At 42.6% G+C, this 26,260-nt stretch overlaps 1 protein-coding gene across 1 annotated transcript; it reads right to left on the minus strand.

Annotated features, from left to right (window-relative positions):
* Positions 1–112: 112 nt before the first annotated feature.
* Positions 113–26,260, minus strand: hoga1 (4-hydroxy-2-oxoglutarate aldolase 1). The gene is made up of 7 exons (XM_080759315.1): positions 25,659–26,260; positions 24,637–24,765; positions 21,944–22,071; positions 21,106–21,240; positions 11,630–11,726; positions 4,497–4,630; positions 113–2,995 (listed from the first exon to the last, which is right to left on the minus strand). The coding sequence occupies exons 1-7, from the start codon at positions 25,894–25,896 to the stop codon at positions 2,846–2,848; spliced, it is 1,011 nt and encodes a 336-aa protein (XP_080615441.1). The 5' UTR covers positions 25,897–26,260; the 3' UTR covers positions 113–2,845.

Raw genomic sequence — 26,260 nt, forward strand, 5'->3', positions numbered from 1 at the left:
TGTTTTTATTTTATTCAAGAAAAGGCACGGGAGAGTGAAAAGACGCTCTCTTTATTGCCCGTGGCCTTCGAAGGGGGATTCAAAAACATGACATTTCTATGTTTTTCCGCCATCATTTTATTTCAAACAATTAATTAATTAATTAATTAATTCGCTAAATTTTCTCTATCATATAAGCATCACGTCAATGTACAGCCACAGGCCTTGGGAGAGATCCGGAAGGAAATCAATTCACATTGTTTGAATATCCTTGGCGAGGCACTAAAAAAAAATCATTATTCATTCATTATTGTTGTTGTTTTTTTTTCCCAGTGCCACAGGTTATTCTTTACTCTTATAGTACATTATTGTAAAGACATAGAATATATCATCACTGTCTGTCGGGCGGAAAACCTTCTCATCTCCACAAATATTTCATATTTGTACGAGGTTTTCATAACGTATTATAGACTATAATAGTGCAAGGTTTCTCCCCGGTGACAACGTGGATAATATTAACCCACTTTAACCCATTCTGACCGGGAACCCATTTTGGTGTTAGCATCATGTTATGCTTTAGCTATTGAAAAATAGCAGATCTACAAGCTCATAGCGCGCCACCGAGTGGCGCGCTACGAGCTTGTAGGTCTGCTATTTTTGAAAAATCGAAGAACGAATCTAACGAATTTAGAATCTGATCTCAGGTCAGAATGGGTTAATCAGACCAGTGTGTTGTCCAGTGGAAACCTCGTATGAATCTGATCTCAGGTCAGAATGGGTTAATAAACCCCAGTATATCCATATTGAGGGGAACGCTTTCACAGAAAATAGCAGATTGACAAACTCTCGACACGTCGCAGCGAGAGCCAAATGGAAATAGCGGCCGACTGAGGGCCGATTCATACTCGAATAAAAAGTCGGTTCGGCTCTGTGGAGCCTACAATGTGACGTGGGGGCGGCCGGGTACTGTCCTAAAGTCGGCTCTTCGGTGCTACTGAAAATTTCTGACGAGCCGAAATCATTTCGGCACTACAGCGCCGAAACAGCGGTAAAATAGGACTATGAATCGGCCCTATGTCCGTCGCTATAGTGCCCGTCCGTCCGTCCGTCCCTCCGGTGGTCAGACTGGCAGCCCAGAGTCTGATATGGGTCCTGCATCCTGCAGACGGTTCCCAAACTTTAGACAACTTTAGACGTTTGCCCGTGACCGAATACTAGTGAAAATATCTAAATAGACATTCCTTATTGGTTCATACAGTGCATATACAACCGATCCAACTCCAACCTGGATTAGGAAAGTCTAATGGTTGCTCAAGTCATTCGGCGCCTAAATCGCCTTTTCACGCCTATTTTGATATCAATCGATTACGGTGAGCAAACTGTGTCCTGTATAACACTCCGGAAACGGAAATGGAAATTTCACTGGCTTATGCCGTCTATCTCTATGGGGACGTATAGTCTCGCGTAGCCAGACAACTATTCCACAATCTCCGGATGCTACAGTATATATAGAGTCTGGACCTCCATGAGCTGAGTAACAGAAGCTGCCATTTCCGTTCAGGAAAATATATTTTAAAATATCTTTAGATCTTATTTTTTTTATTTCCTTTTCTGCTAAGCAACAAGCTGTTGCTGTATATCTAATATCTCGGATTCTTCTTTCTGTGGTCAAAACAAGCTAGATTTGCGCCTCATTTCTCAAAACGATATGATCCTTGCTTACAAAAAGTATGTTTTGGTTGGATTAAATGACATTTGCGGCAGCCGTTATGAATAGGGGATTTCTACTTCCTGACTCAAGAGTTTTCAATCTAAGAGCCTCGCCCATTGAGTTAGAATATGCAGTGCATGTATAACTATACAGTATGCACTGTATAATATGCCATTGCTGTCGGGCAGAAACCTCTTATTCTCCATATTTTTTTTTACACAAAAGCATCAAAAATAGCAGATCATGCGCGAAGCAATGCGCTTTAAGCTCGCCCACCTGCTGTTTTTTGAATTTTAATACCGAAAAGTAACAGTTTTAGACATAATGACTTTTCCACCCCGACAGAGACGATATATAATTCATGTATTGCAGGCCGATGTGACAGCGACGTGTGGCTATATTATAATATTATATTGGAGACGGTTTCGCAGCAACACGCTTTGAATTGAATTATGTTTGTAATAATTACCCAATATTTCTTTTAAGAGCCCTCTTAGGAAAGAGCTTCATGCTTTCCATGTTGTGTGACCTCCATCGGAGACAAGGAGAGCTTCCATATTCTATACATCACGCTCCCTGGCAACCCAACATGACCGCTCTGTGTAACTACAGTATCAAAATATATGTCCATGAGCTGCATGTCACAATAAAGTGGTTTACAGTGTGTGTGTGTGTGTGTGTATTCCCGCTGTGTGTATGTACACGCTACACAGTACACACACGCGTATGTACACACAGTACACACACACACACACACACACGCGCGCATTAGGACATTAACACTTTAGGAAGGCAATTTGATATTTTTAACCGTTTTAAGCATGAAGCCGAATAATATCCACAAGATTACGACGCATTGTGAGCTTGTAGATATTTCGGTGCGCACAACACCAGAATGCATGCAACTAAAATATACACACTCACAAATACTAACCTCTAAATGTCTAAATGTAATCCTAACCCCAAATCTTTTCCTATTTTTATGTATTTATTTGGTATTTGTTATATACCATAAAAACAACTCATTTCTCTCGTGAGGACCGGGAACAATAATGTCGTCACACGATATCTGTAATCAAATTCTACTATCGTGCGTATACATTTGGCCCTCGCAAGTATAGTAATTAAAGTACACGCGCGCACACGCACGTCTCCTCACAACCAGCCATTGCTGGAGAAGTCCCGCCTCAGCTGCTGCGTCTGGGCCTCTGTGAGTGGCTGGAGAGGTGATCGACAGGTGCCACCGTGGTATCCGAACCACTCCATCGCCTGCTTGAGAGCGGGCACTCCCAACGTCCTGGTCACCTAGCAACAAGAAGGTATAGTGCTCTAAAATCACTCTATATGTTACGATAATATATATATATATATATATATATATATATATATATATATATATATATATATATATATATGGTACAAAGCCATTATTGTTCATGTTATGTCTCCTCTCTCTTCATGTGGTACACGTACCGCATGGCCGAGTAGTACAGCCATTGTTTGGCCCATTGTACTGCAGCTGTGCTGTACTGTACCTATATACTGTACATTATATCCAGACGCTGTTAAAGTTCAGACGACGGAGCAACGGCTCTATAAATGTTTCAATGTCAAGAACCCACCATTAACTCGGAGAGTGTGCAAATGGAACCGTTTGCTATATCTATAAAACAATTAGAGGTTTGGAGCCACTATACGCGACCCTCGCACCTACGTTATACCACTGCCGTCTCCAACACATTATGTCTCTGAGTCAGTCAGAGTGTCGGGGGCTTTGTCAGAGCGTCCGTTGTACCCGTCTGTCTGTGTCCCTTTTGTTCCCATAGTACAGTACTATGGGAGATGCCTGATGTCATCGGTATGATACGCCCATGTCTTGGAATGCCCATGGGCATATTGGCATATCGTCTGTTCTGAATATACAAACTACTCAACGGACGGACGGACGGACGGGGGGGGAACTGTTAAATCTTCTCTTCTGGTTTCGAAATATTTTATTAATTCCGTCTATTTTTTTGAATATGTATATTTGTATGTGCCTTTTATTTCAATGTATCTTTGTTTTTTTTTGTGGGTTTTTTTTAAGACATTCTTTTTGCGGCTTACGCCTTTTATTGTTTTTTTTTTGAAGGGACAGACAATGTATTATATATTTTTGACCTGAAAATATTTATAAAGAAACGTTGATAAAAAAAAGAATCTCTTCTGGGGGTCCTTGGCACAAAACATTTTCAGATGTTGTCCACGGCTAAATACATATCAATTTGTGGGTTCTTGGCGGCGTGTTTCCTCCTCCGCGTCATCAGTGCCCATACACCCGAAGGCGGGGTTGGCGAAAGGGCCTTTCTGTGTGGAGTTTGCATGTTCTCCCCGTGTCCCCTAGGGTAGGTACCCTCACAAAAAACATGCAGTAATACTAATGCTGGTCAGTGGTCACTAAACTGCCTCCCCCTGGCCAGCCGGGGCGCCTGATGGAGGGGAAAGGAACTGGTTGGAATAACGTGTTCCTTCCACGCGCTATACGTCCAACCAGGGAAACTCCCCCCTGTCAGGTGTAAAGGAGCAACTTGGACACTCAGGCATGAAGGAAGCATGAGTTCAAGTCCGTTGCTCTCCCCTTGTCCCCCATATATGGGGACTATAGGTTGGCGGAGGGTGTGTAGAGTCCAGGATCACATTAGATGATTGACACAGGGGTGAAAAATGGGTTACAAAATCGTGGGATAAAAAAAAAAAAAAAAAGTGGATGGATGGATGGATGGATGCGGATTTGGACAACGTAACATTTTCTTCCCAATGTACTCACGGCGGCGTTGGGCTCAATGAGACGCTGCTGCAGCTCTCTGGCTTCCTCCCAGCGGCCAGACGCACACAGACGCTCCAGTTCACACACCTCTCTGCCCAGCACGTTAGCCAGCGCACACACGCCACCCACTGCACCTGTATGTAGATGGTAAAAGACACACACCTACACGTTAGCCAGCGCACACACACTATACCTAATAAAACACCCACGCACCCTCCCGCGAGATCAGCCAACTCAGGGAAGCTGGAAGTATATAGCTTCATTAAAAAAAACGCCGGGGACAACGCTCCACACGTCCCAAACTCTTCTCCCTTCTGGCTCCAAAACTATATGGAATGCACTTCCCGTTGCAGTCAGAACTACAACAGACTCACTCCCAATCTAAACTATGGAATGCACTTCCCGTTGCAGTCAGAACTACAACAGACTCACTCCCAATCCAAACTATGGAATGCACTTCCCGTTGCAGTCAGAACTACAACAGACTCACTCCCAATCCAAACTATGGAATGCACTTCCCGTTGCAGTCATAGAACTACAACAGACTCACTCCCAATCCAAACTATGGAATGCACTTCCCGTTGCAGTCAGAACTACAACAGACTCACTCCCAATCCAAACCATGGAATGCACTTCCCGTTGCAGTCAGAACTACAACAGACTCACTCCCAATCTAAACTATGGAATGCACTTCCCGTTGCAGTCAGAACTACAACAGACTCACTCCCAATCTAAACTATGGAATGCACTTCCCGTTGCAGTCAGAACTACAACAGACTCACTCCCAATCTAAACTATGGAATGCACTTCCCGTTGCAGTCAGAACTACAACAGACTCACTCCCAATCCAAACTATGGAATGCACTTCCCGTTGCAGTCAGAACTACAACAGACTCACTCCCAATCTAAACTATGGAATGCACTTCCCGTTGCAGTCAGAACTACAACAGACTCCCTCCCAATCCAAACTATGGAATGCACTTCCCGTTGCAGTCAGAACTACAACAGCCTCACTCCCAATCTTCCGCCTTTAGGCTGAAAACCCACCTCTTTAGACTCCATCTTAGCCCGTATAGCACTTGCCCTATAGCCCCGGCGACCTTACAGGCGTATGCAAAGGCTCGACTTATCTAACTCAGATAGCACTTTATGTATAGACATAGCACTATATGCATAGTTTCATTATATAGATATAGATATGATTCATGGTGACTATTTTTATGTATATGATGTATATGCTTTTGTTCTTGCTCACTGTAAAGTACAGTATTCAAAAATGGCGATGCCACTATATAGATAATTGAAGTTTATATGCAGTGCATGTATAACTATACAGTATGCACTGTATAATATGCCATTGCTGTCGGGCAGAAACCTCTTATTCTCCATATTTTTTACACAAAAGCATCAAAAATAGCAGATCATGCGCAAAGCAACGCGCTTTAAGCTCGCCCACCTGCCGTTTTTGAATTTTAATACTGAAATGTAACAGTTTTAGACATAATGACTTTTCCACCCCGACAGAGACGATAATGTATAATTCATTCTGGGGGCGGGAACCCCTTTTGGGGTTCTGTACAGTATATGTACAGTATTCAAAAATGTAAAAATGTCGATATATAGATAATTGAAGTTTTTCAGAAAACTTAGATCAGTATTTAGAAGGCGTCTTTATAATCGGCACTCAGTCCAAAATGGGTTGAGCGTCTGTTAAATGCCTAAATTGTAAATTGCACTGCACCTGTATGTAGATGGTAAGACACACACCTGCACGTTAGTCAGCGCACACACACACACACACCACCCACTACACCTGTATGTAGATCACGGATTTAAGCAAAATATAATCTCATGCTTGAGAAAAAAAAAGTTTGTATTCTAAATCACACATGCTTTCTTTTGCTGGTTTGACCGCTTCAAACACTCATATTATAGAATAACTGAAAATAGGCCATCTACGAGCTTACAACATGATGTGTTGTAAACTTGTTCTGTACAGTATTTCCAACTTAATGTCCAAAGTAATTGGAAAAATTATACATACTGCAATATTGAGATGTGGTACATTTGCAAGTTATTAATAATAAGAATGTAAGCGTGGAAGTACAGTCTCCATTATGTCTAAAAGGTAAAGGTAAAAATATGCAAAGTAGCAGATCTGCAAGCTCAAACCTCAAGCGTGTGGATCTGCTACTTTTAATGCCTTTGTGTGATGCTGTAGCATGTATGATCAAGTATAAGACATTCATTTACAAAAAAAAAACACAAAAAGTTAAAATATGCAAATAAGAGGTTTCTGCCTGACAACAACGATATACTGCGTATAGTACGGTAAATAAGTATACTGTATATAAGAACTAAGTACATCCGATCGTTCTGAGAGAAAGCATGCGCGCGTTTCTCCTCCCAGCAGTAGGATGACATTGTCTGGCGAGAGAGAAGAAAATGATGACTGCAGATACATAACACTCCCCCCCACTGTGCAGCTTGCCAGCACAGCAAACCAATGGAGACTGATCGTTGAAAAAAATGCTTTATGACTCCACAAGGGCATCTGGCCTGTATACTCTGCCCCACCAACTCATGCACGGATCAAATGGCTGCCATAGGCAGCTTTGGGCCAGAGCCCAACGCTCCTCAACGATGGACAGTATAGGCATGTAACGATATATCGCGATATATCAATATTATAGCCTGACGATTAAAAAAAAAAAAAAAAAAAAACAGACAGTAGAGGCCTGGAGAGGGGAGCTGTATATGTGTCTGTGACTGTGCCCAGGTGATGGTCGTTATTGATGCTCATTAATACATCAAGGAAGGCAATTATCTTTGCAATGTAGTTAAATAAAAATTGTGAAAAAAGCTTTGTGGGGGGGGGGGGGGGGGGGAGATAAATCATAAAAATAAAAATAAATTGTCATTTGTCTGGAAAAGCATTGTGTTGAAAATATCGTGAAAAATCGTATCGTGAACCTCATATCGTGATACGTATGGTATCGTGAGTTGAGTGTATCGTTACATGCCTATAATGGACAGTCTAAAGCAGTGGTTCCCAACCCGTGTGCCGCGGCACTTTAGTGCATGTGCCGTTTGATATGTCGCAGGTGTGCCGCCTGATTTGACCGAAAGTCAAACACTATAACCCTCCCCCCGAAAGCAATATTATAGCTACTATATAGGGCTGCAGGCTTCCTATTGTTGCGTTGTTGTCTAATTAGACGTGTGACGACAACAACGACGACGGAACAATAGACTCCAACGACCATAGGAATGTTAAAGCTATAATGTGTGTCTTCGTGTACTGTACATACATGGGGCCATCGCCTGTACTCGCCTGGCAACTTTACTGTATCAATCCAGAAGACGCTACAGTACATTTCGCCCCCTCCCAGAAAGACACCACCAGAACCCGACCGACAGCACACACACACAGCGCCGCCGGGGGTCACCTGCGTCTGACGACGGCACAGCCAGCAGTACATTTTGGTTTTTAGTTATTTAATAACATTTAAAAAAAAACATTCCCAAAAAAAAAAAAAGCTAAAAGTTTTCATGAATTAAAAATCACACCCGTGTGAACTGAGTGGTGCAACCCCCCCCCCCCTCCTCTCTCATTAGCAGGCAACAGTGCAGCACTATCTCTCTCTCTCTGTTTCTGGCACAACAGCACCACTTTTGCCCCTACTGGTACTCATAGTCACATAGGGTTAACACGGACATTGCTGTTCCTTGGAGTGGTTGCACCACTCAAAAACAAATTCTGGTTTCATTTTCTGTAAAGAAATAAAAGACTGATCAAAAGAAAGGACATAAAATTCCTCTTTTGTGTCCTGGGGCGAAAAAGGTTCTTGGAACCGCTGGTCTAAAAAGAGCCCCTCCTCGATCTCGCCTCATCTCGACTGACGGCTCTGAAGTTCCTTGGGTTTTTTTAAATTGGAATTGGAAGTGGTTTCTGAGTGACAGTTAGACCCCTCCGCACCCCTCCCCACACCCCCCTCTCCTCCTTTTCTAAATCCTTTGGGGATATAGGGGGGAGTTCTGAGACTGCAGAAACCCTGGGACATCAAAGCCTGATCAAACGCACTCGCAAAGGCACACATGTACGCACGCAACGGCACACCGACTTCACACCGACATCTTGAAACATGTTAATATCAGTCGCTCAGTGTCGGCTGTTGTTGCTACTCAACCTTTATGCAGATCACCCTCGCTGCGGTAACTGTGTCAGTCACTTAGCCCTACCCTCCGCACACACACGCACACACACACACACACACCCCTCATATTTCAGTCATGGAAACGAGAACACACCAGGGAGCATAGATCAGAGAGAACTCTGCGCGTGTGCATGTCAAAGTATGACCGGGTATGTGTGTGTGTGTGTGTGTGTGTGCACGTGTGAGACAGGAGAAAGCATGTCTTTGACAGGGCTATAAGGCACAGAACATGACTCATTAACCCATTAGAATCGGGAAAGCAGCCGTGTCGTTTTTAAGATTAAGATTTTAAGCCACATACGTACTGTACCACTTAAAGCATTATTTTTTTATACCTGCGGCTATTCAAAAAATACCAGATATACAAGCTCATATAGCACATCACTTTGTGCCGCACTATGAGCTTGTAGATTTCTTTTTTTTTTACGTTTGTGCAAATCTTTTAATATTATATATATTATTTTTTTAAGAGAACATTTTTAATTCAAATCTTTGCTTTCCGGGGCGTTCCCGAAACAAAACATTTTGAGATGGAGATCGGTGACAAATACTATATAATTTTGGGTGGTCCGTGACATGAAAAAGTTACAGCACCCATACCACCGATCTATAGCATATACCATAACATAAGATTTTAATTAAACCGTTTAGAAGGATTTTCTTTCCTTTTTTTTTTTCGAGAAGATATACTTTTAGAACGGTTCTTCTCGGGGTCTTTAATGGGTTAAGTTCCTGAGCATATCATATCGATGCCTATCCCCAAATGTGTTATCTAACCCGTGCATATGGTGTAAGTGTACTGTACGTGGCTGACATAGCAAGCAGCCACTTATGAGGCACCCGTATAGCATATACTGTACATCACATCGCACGTCGTATAGTGTGTTCCACGGCGCGCACTGCAGTGGAAGCGCTGCGTATATATCGTACAACTCTCAATGGAATGTTTCATCTTTACGACATCAAATATTCATAATAATATTAATAATAATAATATTAGCACTCCTTTGCGGTTTATGTGGTAAATGATGTATCTACATGTTTAACCCATCCTATATAAGCACGGAGGATCTATAGCTGTGGGCGCTACGCTGTGGCCTCTGCGGAGAGGTGGTTAAGGGGTTAAGTGTCTTGCTCAGGGACACGTCGTAGACGGCAGGGGCCCGGGATGCGAACCGGAGACCTCCCGTTTACCCCCACACTAGTCTGAACCACTCAGACCCATCTAATGGGCTTTGGAAACAAACTGCAGAGTCTCTGAGCCGTATATAAATCAACGTCGGAGACTTGAAACTTGACATACGTAATCTAATACAACATTATGGTACAGGTATTTAACACATTTAGGCCTGACGTCGAAATTAAAAAAAAGTCCTCATGTTTCTGCATCAGTGGTGCTCAAAAAATTTGAGGCACATTTTCACGATTTTTCAAAAACAGCAGACCTACAAGTTCATAGCGCGGCACTCGGTGCCGCGCTATGAACTTGTAGGTCTGCTGTTTTTCAATAGCTAAAGCACAACAAAATGCTTAAAACACCAAAAGGGTTCCCACCAAAAATGCGTTAAAGGGCGGATTGATTTGAAAAATCTAGCTGAAAATAAGTCCCTGCATAAATCATTGATTTACAAACTAAATTCAAATGTCCACGATGTAATAACATTGACTCCATTTATTATTCTTGTAATTGTGTAACATTTTAACGACTAAGGAGGAAGTTAGCAAATGCTTGATATATGGCCCTGGCCGAGGCTGTGCATAGACAATGTCAATACAATGTATTGACAGTGGCATTGTCCTTTGACTTGACATCCTCAAATGCTACAAGTCAGTGAACCCATTTTGGGCGGGGACCCCTTTTGGTGTTTTAAACATTGTTATAATTTAGGTATTGAAAAATAGCAGATCTACAAGCTCATAGCGCGCCACCGAGTGGCGCGCTACGAGCTTGTAGGTCTGCCATTTTTTTTTAAATCGTGAAAATGTGCGTGCAAATCTTTGAATATAATATATACTTTCACAGCGAACAATTTTAACTCAAATCTTTTGCTTCCGTCGGGGTCTCTGGAACAACATATGTTCAGATGGGGGTTGGCGGCCATATACATATAATTCTAGGGGTCATTGGACATGAAATATTGAGCACCACTGATACAGAAACATGAGGTTTTTCAGAAAATTGTCATGATTTAGAAGACAATTTTTAATTTTCGACTAAATGGGTTAATCATCCGAGAAAATGAAACTTTTCTCAACCATCGAGTTGTCATGTTTTCATTTCACAGTGCACGCTATGCAGCGTTGTCAATCACTTTCCATCTCTGACTGCTGCAAGCAGACAGGGAGACGTGTTCAAAAACACAACAGAAGGTTGCCATGTTCTGCAGGGACCGCCTTGTAAACATAAATCATGTAACACAGTAACACAGTAAACATAGTCCTTTACACACCGGGAAAGTGTGATGAATAAAACTTCCCAATTTGTCACGGATATTTCACAGCAAAAACAATTACTTTGGTGATTTTTTACACAGGTCACATTTACTATGAAATCGTATACATTTTTGTCCCCAATGCTAAAGCGCCAGCGCTCGCCCAGCAGTCTGCCGCCAGGCGTCTTACTAGTTTAATTTAGTTTAACAGTATAACAGTACTGGCATTTATTCAGCTTTTGGGACTGTCAAAGTATCGACATCGTCAAAGGACCGCGAGTGCTGAAATAACAGGCCTTTACTGACTCCCCCCGCCCCCCCCCCAAAAAAACAAACAAAAACAAAAGAAACTTGTTCTTTTTTAATGTGCTTAACGAGCCAGACCACCTGGCATGGTCCACTAAAGCATCTTTGATCTTCATCTTTGTGAATGTATACGTTTTACCTTTATTCCCCCCGGAGTGTGCGTTAGGTTCTTTCTTACCGACACAATAGGCAGCCATGAGAAACCCCGCTGAGCCAGCCAGAACCTGGAAATCCTGCGCTTTGGTTTTGTGTATAATCAGGCCGATTCGAGTGATCTGAGGAATGGGTATAAAACACACAGAGAGACAGAGAGAGAGAGAGAGAGAATAAAGAATGTTCAAATGTTTGTTCGCTTCATCTTCGTCACTCCTCCCTGCTGTCAGGGCTAATATTTTACTGTCTGGGGGGTAGCTGTCACAGAGGCTTAATTTATACGCCATTGCATCTATACCCTCTTTGACGTGTATTTTCGGTCGAAAATCTTTTTTTTCTTTCTCCAAGCACACTGTATAATCGTCACGCCTCAAAGCGTGAATTTGGTTTTAAGAGTGAGAAACCAAATAACCGAACCAACCGCAACCGGCAGTCCCCCCAAAAATCTGGGGGTTTTGAGGGCCGATCGTCTCTCTGCATCCTAAATGGGAGGAGGGGAGATTCATGGAGAGAGTGAGCTGTGGATAGTGTGTGAGAGAGAGAGAGAGAGAGAGAGAGAGAGAGAGAGAGAGAGAGAGAGGAGTCCCCGGAGAGAAGAGAGAGAAGAGGCAACTTCAAAAAGAAAAGAGAAAAAAAGGAGGATGGGGAGAGCTCATGAAAAATTCATTCCCCTCACTATTTTGTTTGCCTTTCGTATTCTCTTTTGTCAATCTGGATATGAAGCGCTATACATCCAAATAAACGTGAAATGTTCAAATGTTCAAAGGGAATGTAAGATAATTCCCTTTTCCCCCCCTCCCCCCCCTTTCCTTCGCGCCGGAGACGACATTCCGCGGGGAGCGCCTCTCCAGTTTCACAGTCCATCACCGTTACTTATGGGGAGGATTTATTTTTAACCACCTGGCGTCAGTCAATCCACCAATCAGTCATTTGAAAAACACACAGAGGGCCTGTAATTGATCAATCACTCAGGCTAGGCCTATAATAGGAGCTCCCGCTGGTCCTCGCTAACAGCGTGAATAATATACTGCACCCAAACATACTGTATGTATATAGCGTTCGGCTGTCGGCCGGAAAACTTGTATGTCCAAAACTGTTAGTTTTCAGAAAAATGAAAAAAAGCATCAGTGTTCCAATGGATCTAATGTAGTCATTATTTAGTCACAAGGTTCAATACTTAGTTATAAAACCCACAGACAGACATAACCCATTAAGACCTGAGGCTGAAATGTCTTCTAAATCCTAACAGGATAAAAAAAAAAAAAAAAAAAAAAACGTATGTTGCTATATTACCAGTGAGTTAAAAAATCACACCTGTGTGAAGCGAGGGGCGCTCTTATCGTCATACATTATCTCATTCACAATTTGCGTCCTCAGTTTTGGCTTCAATGTCTGTTTTTACACAATGTTTAAACACTCAAAACTGGCCATTCATTGTCAATGGCATTCAATGTTAGGGCAGGGGTCCTCAACGTTTAAATAAATACTGAAACCCCATATATAATCATTACGGAAAGTTCATGCATAGTGCTATGTAAATTCACGATTTCCATTTTCAAGCCATTCAGTTGAAAATAATCACACCCATGTGAAGTGAGGGGGCGCTCTTATCATCGTACATCCTTTCATACTGGCCAATCAGAATGCCTGTTGCCTGCGATTGGTTTTGCTGAATTTTCCCTTCAATGTCAATCATCGTCATATTTAGCGGAATGTTTACCTAATTTCTCCGTTCACTGTCAATGGCAAAATCTCCAGACGTGTGGGGACAAGATTTAGCGGACATTTGACCTGAATTCCCCTTTCATTGTCAATGGCAAATCTTGAGACGTGTGGGGACAAAAGCTGTATATAGGAGGGGCTAGCGCACCTCAATAATCTGGGGAGCGCCGCTCAATAATCTGGGGACCCCCCAAAATAATATGAGGACCCCCAGGTAGAGAACCCCTGCCTTAGGGTTGGTGGTACCCTCACACAAAAACACGCCGTAACCCTGGTTATTATATATATACTGCCTGGTCTCTATGCCCACCAGCTCAGTGGCCTTGTGGTTAGAGTGTCCGCCCTGAGACTGGGAGGTCGGGGTTCGATCCCCGGCCGGGTCATACCAAAGACTCTAAAAATGGGACCCAGTGCCTCCCTGCTTGACACTCAGCATCAAGGGTTGGATTGGGGGGTATAAGTCCCTGCGACATACTAGCGTCATGTCCAGGGGGTGTACTGGGACATCAAGCTGCCTCACGCTACAGAAACAGGAGATAGGCTCCTGCCCTATGCCCTATAGGCTCGGCAAGGCTACTTAGTACTTACTGGTCTCTATGGAGGAGAAAGGAAGTGGTTGGAATAACGTGTTCCTTCCGCGTGCTAGCTACGTCCTACCGGGGAAACTCCCTCCTGTCAGGTGATAAGAAGAGGCCTGCTCCACTCATGCATTCATTGTGACAGCAGGTCGCGTGTACTATGATCCCTGATTTACTGTCATCCCTGATGATGTCATAGTGATGTCACGAGACCTGTGCACAATATATGGGGGCTTTCCCCATGGATTTTGAGTGATACACTGGCAGACACAAAAACACATAATTCCAAAAAAATAAAGAAATTGTAAATTCTATTATGCATGTAATGTGCATGTCATCACCTGTACACCAGATTAGAGGAAGTTTCAAAATATGGATTAAAAAAAAAAGGCAATAAAACGTCTTGTCGTTTATGGCTCGTGGCCACGTAAAAAATATAATTTTAACACTGGAAATCTTCCTCCTAGTATAATCATAGTACCTGATGATCATGTTTTAGTGCACTCCATCTTTAAGTATACCTGGTTTTCACCTAAACGTAAGCCTCGCCCACAGCTGTTGTTGTATGATAATGGGGAAGGGGTTAGGGTATATTATGTCACTAAAGTAGTGTATTTCAATTGTGCCTTTTGACTCAAAGGCTTTCAGCTTTCAGGAAGAAACCAAAAATACACAGGGAAGACATCATTTGAATATTATAACCGCACCTGGTGGTTCTATTAGAGTAAAGTTAACTCCATAGACCAGCGGTTCCCAACCTGTGGTGCGTGCACCCCTTGTGGTGCGCGAGCGCCTTCTAGTTAAGGGGGTGCGCGACATGAAAAGGCTAATGGTGGTGCTATGGTTTTATTATAAATATATTAACATATTATGCAAATATATGGCAAGTATGCAGAATATAGCCTATGCTGCATATGCCATATTCAGGTTCATTATATGTGCATATATGTGTTATATAGGAAATATATAGCTTATGGAGGTAACAGGGGGTGCATGGCCAAAAAGGTTTGGGAAACGCTGCCATAGACACATACAAAACAGAAAAAGTACAAAATTACGGCACTCCATCTTATAGGGGTTCAAATCTAAAATGACACTGCTTTCCTGACTTAAATGGGTTAAACCCACTTTCACAATTACACAATGCATTTCGAGGTGACGCATTGTGAGCTTGATGATCTGCTATTCTTTTTTTTTGCGACATTGACATAGCATGATGAGTAGGAAGTTACTTTACGAAAGAAAAAGTTGAAATCATGGAGATACAAGGTTTCCTGCCCGATAGTGTCAGCTGTGCAAAAACAGCGTGGCACAGACGGCCGTCTACCCAGGTGGTAGAGAACTACTCATTACTTTAACCGTGGTCTTTTAGCACTAATTACAACTTTTCCGCCATCGTTTTGACGTCATGAAGTTCAGAACACTGACATTACAGAACATTTTCCAAAACGTTGGATAGGCTCTTCACAGATTCCCAGACTTTCTTCAATTGTTTGGATGCAATAAACCCGAAAACCAGAGTTCATCACTACACTGAACCAAATACAGTAAATGATCATTTTGATTAGAACGAAAAGGGTAATTATATATAATATATATATATTTATTTATTTTAACCCATTTTGGGTGGTGTTTTAAACATTGTTATAATTTAGCTATTGAAAAATAGCAGATCTACAAGCTCATAGCGCTACGAGCTTCTAGGTCTGCTATTTTTGAAAAATTCTGAAAATATTTATTTCATTCAGGATTTAGAAGGATTTTATTTTATACATTTCGAGGTCAGGCCTAAATGGGTTCAACCTGAGCCGTATATCTAGATCATTTGGTTGGTGGGTGTTAAAAATGATTGGAATTTGTCCCCTGCCTGGGGAGAGGGTTGCAGTGTTTTTCACTTCAGCCCCAGAGTGAGACCACCACTCCAATAATGTTTCTCAGAAAGAGTCTTCGAGAGACTCCTGCGTGGTTTCCCCACAACAACAGGCGCAATCACAACAGCATATTGACGTTATTTCTTTCTGAATTCTCTTGCACAATGTGGACCTGTTGCTGTCAGTTGAACGGGCGAGCCGACCATAAATTGATTGACGATATGAGAAGCGGTGTCTTTTGCGGCGAGGTCGATCCGACATTTTACACGCGAAGAAGTCAAATAAAGACAGGGCAATGAAACATTGAAATGATGAACTAACATATACAGTAGATATGATGCCATCACATGAAACATTAAAGAGAGTCTTCACTGTGTCTGTGTGTGTGTGTGTGTGTGTGTGTGTGTGTGTGTGCGCATGCGTGCGTGCGTGCGTGCGTGCGTGATACTGTAACATTACTCCTAATGTTGCACAGTTTCGTGGAAACTTCACTGACGAATACAATTCCACGTTTACATCATAAAAAAGTATGATTTTCCCGGTTCGTAAAAGGTCCATTTGGACCCCAGGTGGTCCCCAGAACCAACGTTTGAGAACCATTGATTTATATGATTACAAGTAGCGAGCATAAGAGTAGGCAATTTTCAGAAACGATAGATAGGGATTATACCCTCTATAGCTGAGCATTTTAATGATATGAAACATGACATGTTCTCCCTCTGGCTTTGTGGCATCGAGGTCTCGCTATAACACTCAAGAGGCGGAGACTGTGGCTATTGAAGAGAAGGGAAGCTTATTGGATATTTACGTAGCAAACCGTATATCTCCTAAGGGCCTTAATGAAGAATTATTACCCCAGTGTATAATGCTATGATATTTTCATGGCTTTTTCATTTTGGAGTCCTTTTCAAAAATCGGCGGTTATGCATATTCATGCATCTGGGCTCATTCCATTCTATATTTTACTATTCCACTATGTTACTTTAATTGTCCTTGTTCATGTTCTTCGTTAGTTAGTAGTAGTATATCGTCTCTGTCGGGTGCGTCTGTGTGTGTGTGTGCGTGTGTGTGTGTGTGTGCGTGCGCGCGGCCGTGCACGCGAATATTATTATTTAACCAACACACAGTTGTAAAGCGAGTTCAATAGCATCGATTTATGAAAAGAAAAATCAAAAACCTTGAACAAATTGAGTTAGGTCGTTTCGCGCCGATTTTCATTTCAATGTTTCAAGTGCCCTTAATTTATTGTACTTATTTGTATGCAAACTGTTGGATTGACCGTGCCGCAAAACATCGATTCTGAAATCATCAAATCAAATCAAACTTTATTTGTATAGCACATTTACATCGACCGAGGTTGAACCAAAGTGCTTTACAGAGCATAATAACATACACAGAGGCAAACAGAAGGAAGGGGATAGAATATAGGAAGGAAAAGCATTATTTCTATGTGTCAGAGAGCAAAATGTAAAAAAAATTACAATAAGCGGAACATCGTACATGCATGGGTAGACCTAAATTAAATTGAATTAAAAGCGATAAGAGTAAAAATGAGTCTTTAATAGGGATTTGAAAGCCGTCAACGACCGAGCAGAGCGAACGTGGAGCGGCAGGGCGTTCCAGAGGTTGGGGTCCTTCAATCAATTCATGGTCATATCGCCCATTCAATTCAACAGCAGTCCACATTGTGCAAAATAAATGAACACAGAAATAAATAACGTCAATACCGTTATGATTGCTCCTGTTGTTGTGGGGAGAGCATGCGGGACTCGCTCAAAGACTCAGATGAGGGTTCCCACGTCCTTTGAGGATCGCTGAACCCACTGTAGTCTATTTTCTGCCGCACACTGACAACAACGTCTAAATTTAAAACTTGAAAAATAAGTGGTTCATCTAAGGAAAATGAATGTTTCATCTTTATCTGGGACTCACTGGTGTTTGTTTTTTAATGCTCAAAAGCGTTGTACCCCGTTTGTGTTTCTCCAATGTGACAAATGCCCAATGTTTTTTCTGACTGCTTTTCATTTTTTGGGGCCCTATCTTGTGTGGCACCTAATCTTAGTCAGTGGTGCAAATAGGCCGCATCCTACATCCTTAGACTCACTCAATTTAGAAAGGACCCTCCGGGGGTCCTGGAATGCAATACTGTACTCCGTACTGTACTCTTAACGTTGTTGAAGTATAGGACTCATAAAATGTCCCTGCTGGGACCCATCTAAAAGACCACATTGAAAACCGACATCACTGCTTATAACGCAATTTTCTTTTGTTTCGCAAATCTTTTTTTTAAATGTTCATCAATCCTGCAAACTTTGGAAGGCAATCGGGATGGGATATGGGAAAGCGGACAGATGCGTGTTGATCACATGACCTCTAGAGATAGTGTATACCGATTTGCGTGATGTATGGTTAAATTGTGTACGAGTAATGTACAGAAATGTGTTTTGACAAAATCGGCCTCACGGTGGCACTACAACCGGGAGATGTCTAAAGCCCACCACACACCGTCTGCGACCGTGTGCGGCGCGTCGCGGCTCCGCGCGGCGGGCGGAGCCGGTGTGCGTTAGGTTCATTGAAAATAATGGAGGCGGCTGTGCGCACCGCGCGGGGGACGCAGCCGGTGTGTGTCTTGACTCTGCCTAGTGGGAATGTGTGTGCATAATTTCACAGACAACGCACGCTGTGTTTTTAAGCAATTTGTTGGAAATAGACAAATCCTGCAAACTTTGGAAGGCAATCTTAGCGCAATGGGGATGGAATATGGGAAAGCAGATAGGTCCGTGTTGATCACATGACTATGGAGATAGTGTATACACCGATTATCATCATCATCATCATCATACTATAATTCAGTCAAACTATAATTCAGTCAATGTCTGAATGTGTGTCTGTCTGTCAGAAACACATCTCCTCACCGCCTGCACCAATCGCTCCCACTTTTCACACAGGCATTGACCATAATAATATGGAGGTCTTGACGAAGCCCTTTTTCCAATTTAACAAATTCTAAATTAATAGTTAATTTATTAGTGAATAAAAAATGCGAAACGAGCCCCAGGGCGCAGGGGGGGGGGGGAATTAAAATACTTCAGTGCACTGTGCCTACACATGTTGCGACCGCAGGTCACAACATGTGTAGGCACAATGCAAGGAATAAATGCATTCGCCATGTATCCGAAGGAAGTCTGATCCAATCACTTTTAGATTTCTCCAGTTTAATCCTGAGTTTAAGTTTTGTAGTGTTCAAGATCTGATTTTAGGCATGTTTAAGCCTCCAGGAAAATCCGTGTTGAGGTTCTTAATCCACTGTTTTTCATTAAAACGTCTTTGTCCTACTGTCCAGTTAGGATTGTGTTGAAGTCCAGCGCATTTTAGAGCTTCAATGCCGTGAGCCATGAAATGTTGCACCAATCTTGTGGTTGTCTTTTTGGCATTGTTAATATTGTATCTGTGTCGTCCCAGCCTAGTACCTATTGTTTTACCCGTCTCTCCGATATATTGTAAACGACATTTTTCACATGTGATTAAGTAAATGCAGTTGCTGGTTCTGGCTGTTATTTGTTGTTTAATCTCTAAGACGCGTTTTGTGGTTCTATTTTTTAGTAATTGTTTGGGTTTGAAGTATTCTGGTCCCTGGCGTGCTGGTGCGTTGATTTCTTTTAGCTTGCTGTGTACTAGATAAAAAATGCGAAACGAGCCCCAGGGCGCAGTGTTTTTTTATCCATTCACAAACTGACGCGAGTTATACTATATACTAAATACTAAGGTTATACTACTTGAAAAATAGCAGATCTACAAGCTCATGGCGCGCGCTACGAGCTTGTAGGTCTGCTATTTTTGAAAAGTCGTGCAAATGTGGCGCAAATCCTTGAATATATATTATATTTCAGAGCGAACTTTTTAAACTAAAATATTTGCTTCTGGGGGGTCCCTGTAACTACATATTTTGAGATGGGGGTCCGTGGCCCAATAGAGATAATTCTGGGGGGTCGTTGACATGAAAAAGGTTGAGCCATAGAAACACGGGGTTTTCCGGGATTTAGAAGCCTTTTTTTTTTTTTTATCGACCTCTTTCCTGTCATAGTCATTTCTTCGGATCCTGCACCCGTTGACATGTGTGTATGTGCGTGCGCCGTGCACCCGTTGACATAATGTGTATGTGCGTGCAGTGCACCCGTTGACATGTGTGTATGTGCGTGCGCCGTGCACCCGTTGACATAATGTGTATGTGCGTGCAGTGCACCCGTTGACATGTGTGTATGTGCGTGCGCCGTGCAGTGCACCTCTTGACCAGCGCTCAGTGGAGAGCACGTCTCTGTCAGAGATGATGACATCATCAATTAGACATCAGTCTTCTTGGACACATTATGTAGCCGTGGGGAACGGCCGGAAGGAAGGGAGCTGGAATAATGAGCGGAACATGTTTGGAATAGACATAAGTAGTATGTGACTGGTGGAATTTGTGATTCATTTGGGGGATTCTTGAAAGCGTGGAAATTAGGAAAATAGGTCTGTTTTTGAGCGGTGCCTCCTAAGCACTCCAATGACTGTCCATTGTCCAATGATATGTTGTATTATTTTATTTTATTTTTGAGGGGGCGATAGCCCCTCCAGCCCTCCTATATATATATATAGGTTTATTTTTTTAATGGTTTTTTTTGCGCCTTCCACCTTTATTTTATTTTGTATAGAGGGACAGACAGTAGGCTGAGAGGAAATGGGGAGAGAGATGGGGGGGGGGTGACATGCGGTAAAGGCCGTCGGGATCGGGAGTCGAACCCGCGGCACACTGCCAGACCGGATTACCAGCCAAGGTGCCTGGACCGCTGAGCCACGGCCCAGGCCCTATATATATATATAAGTTTAATGTTTGTTTTGCCTTAAACAAACATTAAAAACGCCATTGACAATGAAGGGAAATGTACGTCATTTTGTCCCCAACACAAACATTAAATGCCATTGACATACATAATATCCATGCATACGTATTCTGTTGTTGTTGCTTGCGTTTGTTTTTTCTGTTTATTTGTAAAAAAAAAAATCCAAATAAAGTACTGATCATTAAAATAAATGCCATTGACAATAAAGATAATTCTTGTCCATGTTTGTTTTGTCTGATAATCACGTCATAAAATATCTATATATAGCCCCCCTCACTTCACACGGGTGTGATTTATTTAAATTTCATATTGAATTATTAAAGGAGAGTACCTCAAATTGCAATGTTTTGTTGTCCTTTTTCATGGAATTTATTATATTGGGTAAAACATACGAAACGTTAGGTGTGACAATGTTCAACCCTTAGAATGGAAATAAAGTGGTTCTCTTACATCCCCTCCGCTGTCCTTGAGGCCCAGGATGTTGGGGTGTTGGGCCAGGTGTACCACCGCGTCCACTGGGAGGTCCAGGCCCGTGTTGGCTGGCACGCTGTACAGAACCACAGGCACCGGGCTGCTGTCGGCCACCTGCAGTACAGTACAGTACAGGGCACACAGAGACTGGGTCAGGGCCTGTGTCTAGTCTCATGGAATGAAGCAAAAATAAAATCTCATGACTTGAAACTTTTTTGTCAGGCCTCGTCCCAATCTGTGAAACAAAATGAGCACATCACAATAATGTAGAATTACGATGTTTGGGTATTAAGCATTCTAAACCGGCACAGCCAACCAGTTGAAGAAAATCGCAGAGACTGAGGCATTAACCGTCACATCGCGACGTGTTCTGAGGCTGTTACCGGCTACTTTCGGGTGTGCCACTATGCTTCCTGTGTATTATAGTGAGAGAAAGCAACACTGTGAGAAATGATCTTGTACTGTATATACCGGTAGCCAAAAGTTAAAAGTCGTGACAATGCGAGCCAAACTATATAAAGCAAACATAAGACAAACATTCTCGACCTCTAGACTCTAGAAGTAGGGGAGAGCAAGTGTAAAATTTTACGCATTTTGAGAAAAGTCCGTTTTTCGCCAATAATTCCCCGTAGGATGAAGGTAAACACTTCAAACTTCCTGGGCACGTAGAGTACGTTGCTGTACACATACTGACGCGATGGCGTCATGATGGCGTTGACCAATCAAGAGATAACGTGCATGTTACAACCATGACGCGTTACAACCACTACTCCCCTACTATAAGTTGTGTTTTGCTCGTGCGTGAGAAGAAGCCGACCTTAGTGAAGTGTTGGACGAGAGCCTGGCTGTCCATCTTGCCCTTATAGAAACACGGCGTCACCACGAGCACTGCGTCCGCCCCGGCTCCCGCCATCTGGTCAGTCATGTGGAGCGTTGCTCTGGTGGCTGCACAGCACAGAGGAAGGGACCCAACAACACACACGCTAAAGGTCATTCTAAAACGGTTAGTCACGTGACCGGTGTAAATTTCACCGACAACCCACACCTTCAATCACTTTATATCATTCGCAGCTGATTCCGCATCTCTGTACCTGTACCTGTACGAGCACAACAAGGAAGTGATGTGGCTCGCTCTGGTGGCGCAAAGCGTAGATACTTTTGTGAATTCAATAGTTTTATTAGGTTAATATTGTTACAAATAATGTTTGTAACCGTTTTAGAAAAGCAATAAGCCACTCGAGGCCCCAGTCTACCGGGTATTTTACCTATGCCCCCAGCCATTGTAAAATAACCTGAGACCTCTCGTGGCTTATTGCTTAATTACACACTGGCGAATTAGCGATGGGACCCAAAAATGCAAAATATTTGGCCGGTGAATTTCGACGCGGCTGCCTATAAACACATCTAAACGTGACGTGTAGTATATATGTGATTATTCAACACCTCTCTCCACTCCTCCTCAGGTCGTTGAGGCCCAGAACAGAGTCATTTGTGGTCCACGGCCGCCCACATGTTCCGTCTGTAAAATAAAAGTATAAATACATACAGCGACGCAATGACAGTCGAGTTGACCAAAGTTTGGCGGAGTCCGTTCCGTTGGTGGCTGGTGGTGGTTAACCCATTTTGGGCCGGAACCCATTTTGGTATTAGCATCATGTTATGCTTTAGCTATTGAAAAATAGCAGATCTACAAGCTCATAGCGCGCCACCGAGTGGCGCGCTACGAGCTTGTAGGTCTGCTAAATTTTTTTTATCGAAGAGCGACTGACATAGAAGACATTTTTTGAATCTGATCTCAGGTCAGAATGAAAACTGTCAGGATGTAGAAGACATTTTTTTAATCTGATCTCAGGTCAGAATGGAGATAATAACATGGAGAAGAGGCGAGGGAGGGTGCAGTGGGCTCCCTGCAGGGCTGCCGTTCTGTTCACGACCACAAGAGGCAAGTTACTACAGTACGCCGTTTATAGACCTAAACGCCGTTTGGGCTGCATTTGATTGGTCAGCGAATGTCCGCAGAATTTGACACCAGAGACGCAATTATAGTCTATAGACGCATTTTCGTCTATAGACGAATTCGTGGCTGATGTGGAAACTTGCATGCATTGATTTTATTAGGTTTAAAATAAATATATTTGCGTCGAAGATTCGCCCCCCCCCCCCCGGTGTGTAAAGACCTGAGGCTGATTCTACAAATGCCTTCTAAATGAGTAGTTCTCACACATTTTTCCAAAATGTTCAAAAAAGCAGAGCTCCGCACGGCATGAAGCGACCCGCTGTGAGCTTGTATGTCTGCTATTTGTTAACGCAAAAACTCAAAAATGTTTTAATGGGTAAAGTCCTATACTATCGCACGCCCGTGTTGCACGTCGAAAATAGCTGACCTTTAGAAACTCAACAGAAAATGCATTTCAGCACTGTCAGGGCAGAAAACCTCTTATATTCATTTTCTACATTTTAAATTAACTTGATCACAGCATCAGACAAAAGCATCAAAATTTGCAGATCATCAAGCTCAAAACATGATGCAAAGCAATGCATTTTGAGCTTGTATCTGCTACTTTTGCTGTTTTTGAATTTGAATCCAGAAAAGTATCCGTTTTTGGACATAATGATACTGATGATTTTCAGGTCGGGATACCAATTTAATCCAATCAGGATTAAGTATAGACCCTGGTGGTGCACGGGCAAACAAAGTGTGACCCCATGGTTTAAGTGGTTAAAATATTCACTTTACCATATTCCACTCCAGTGTTCATTTGCTATAAGTTTTCATCAAATTGGCAACTTCGAAACCTTTGAAACATTGCAGAGATTAAATACAATTTGCTTGCATCTCGATCTCGACTCTTACAGCTGGTTTGGAGCAAGTAGACCACCAAAACTACATGTTCACTGGGAAGAATATAGTTAAAGAGTTATAGGATTTGTGAAATAAAAACATCTGGGTTTCCGAGGCTATACGATTTGGCTAAATTACTGTTTAAATGTTGGCATGTTATTAACGTGACAAATACATTTACCTTCCTTCTTTTATCAAAACAATTTGCTGTGAACAAAAGGTTCAAGCGTTGGGTGAAAACATTTTGTTATGGTGGATATTTTCCATTATCCTTCAGAATTTCTAATGTGAATGTGAATCATGTGATACAATGTAATTTGCATAAAAGTACTTAGATATAAACATAGCTATTTTAAGTTGCCCCGGATAAGTCTCAGCAATATGTCAAAATGTAAAGCTCCACTTCTTTATTTCCACATGGGAATACCCCCATGTGGAAAACTCAGGTTCAAAGCCATCATTTTTTATTACCTTTTCTTCACCTTTTCTTTATTTTTACTCTTTTTTTGCTTTCTCTTGCTATTTTCTTTTACCCACCCTTAATCACATCTCTTGGACCATTCAAATGAATGGAACACAATCGTCCATTTGAAAATTCATACTTAAATGTGTGTGGTCAAAAGAATAAACACACACACACACACACACACACACACACACACACTTACATTCGCAGCCAGATCCAGCCATAACCAGTTTGTCACCGGGCAAAGACTGCCTGACCCGTCGGACCACCTCCACCCTCTCCCCCTCACTCAGATAGGGGTACTCGCCGTTGGAGCCTTGCACCACCAGCCCTGTAACACACACACACACACACACACACACACACACACACACACACACACACACACACTTTGAGCAACAACTAATACAAATGACCAATAAAGCTTGTAGCCGTACAGTCGTACTTCACGACAGCCATGTTTCAGGGCGAGTAGCGCGTGAGCTCGTAGATCTGTTATTTTCGACGAAGAGATTTGTTCGGCCAAAAAGGAGGGGGCCAAGTTTCTAGAGTAGACCCCCTAGGGGGACCCCGATCAATGAATAGAATGTAAGTAGTTAAACTTACCAAACATAAATATATAAACAAAAACTAAAAATGTGTGCTTGATAATAGGCCTATATGTTGCCGTGCTTTTATAGAAATATGATATAGGGTAGCTCACACAAAGAAGCACAGTAGTATTGCAATGCTAGCAGTGGCAGAGAGCTTATTATTACAATAGGATGGATGCTCTGAAAACCAGTGGTGGACAGCGCCGGGTCCTGAAACGTCCCACACGATAGAATCCAGCAGAGGGCGAATAAAGCAGGGACACACTGGAATGTTTATTTTGCAGGGAGAACTTTGGCCTGGGCCGCCTGGCCCCTAAGCAAATTGACTGCCATGCATTGCTTCATAAAACACAAAGGTAGTTTAACAATCTACATTAACATCCTTCTATAGATTCAAGGGAATCGGGATGAAAGTTGGGAATATAACATTGACTAAGTCTCAATGTAGCATCAGTAACATCTCAATAAATATATTATTCACACTTTATTCAAGAGGAACCTGTCCAGGCTGTCCCTGAGGGTCCCCGGACCACACCTTGGGAACCAGACCAGTGCCACTGATTTAACGGTCCAATCTGTGACATACCGTGATTAGAATGGATATTCAAGCATAATGTGTAGTGTTGTTTACCTCTAAACGGTATCTGAGCATATTTCTTCAGGTTTTCTTCAAGTTTCTGATAGTCCACGTCTTCGTTAACGGTGAACGGAGTGGCGATGGGCGGATAGATCCCTCCGATGTCCAGTCTGTGAGTCGCTGTGTAGGCTCTGGTCCGTTTCCAGGACGACCCGGGCCGGTGACCAGACTGACCACCAGCACCAACTCTGCACAGTGGACCGAAACCGCGCAAAACTCGGACTCCAAACATTCTGACAAGTGACAACAGCTAGACTGCCAACCTGTTTGCTACGATGGGTCGCGGACTCGCGGTGCATAAAAACTACTCCACAGCTGCAGCCATCTGCCAGTTAATGACTAACCCTCCTCACTAAATATTGACAAAGTAATTTGATGAACTTTGAAATTGTCCCAAACTCGAAACACTTCCTCTCACCCCTGGAGGCTAGGCTACTATATAGCAACGTTTACCCACACAGACAGCAGTTTAGGTGTACAATCGTCAATCGAGATCCTCCACAGTCCACACCATAACGTCATTACAAGTAATGTGACAAAACAAATTTAACTTGAAAGAGAGTTGACGTTGAGTCAACATTGCATTATTAACCTCG

Source organism: Protomyctophum bolini (genome assembly GCF_963924005.1).
Source record: "Protomyctophum bolini genome assembly, chromosome: 3".
In the NCBI taxonomy this organism is placed as follows: Eukaryota; Metazoa; Chordata; class Actinopteri; order Myctophiformes; family Myctophidae; genus Protomyctophum; species Protomyctophum bolini.

Coding starts and splice junctions, on each gene's coding strand:
- hoga1 (XM_080759315.1), bottom strand. CDS start 25,896: ATGTTTGGAGTCCGAGTTTTGCGCGGTTTCGGTCCACTGTGCAGAGTT. Junction 22,072..24,636: donor GGCTGGATCTGGCTGCGAAT/GTAAGTGTGTGT, acceptor TGTGCTGTGCAG/CCACCAGAGCAACGCTCCAC. Junction 21,241..21,943: donor TCGTCCAACACTTCACTAAG/GTCGGCTTCTTC, acceptor ACTGTACTGCAG/GTGGCCGACAGCAGCCCGGT.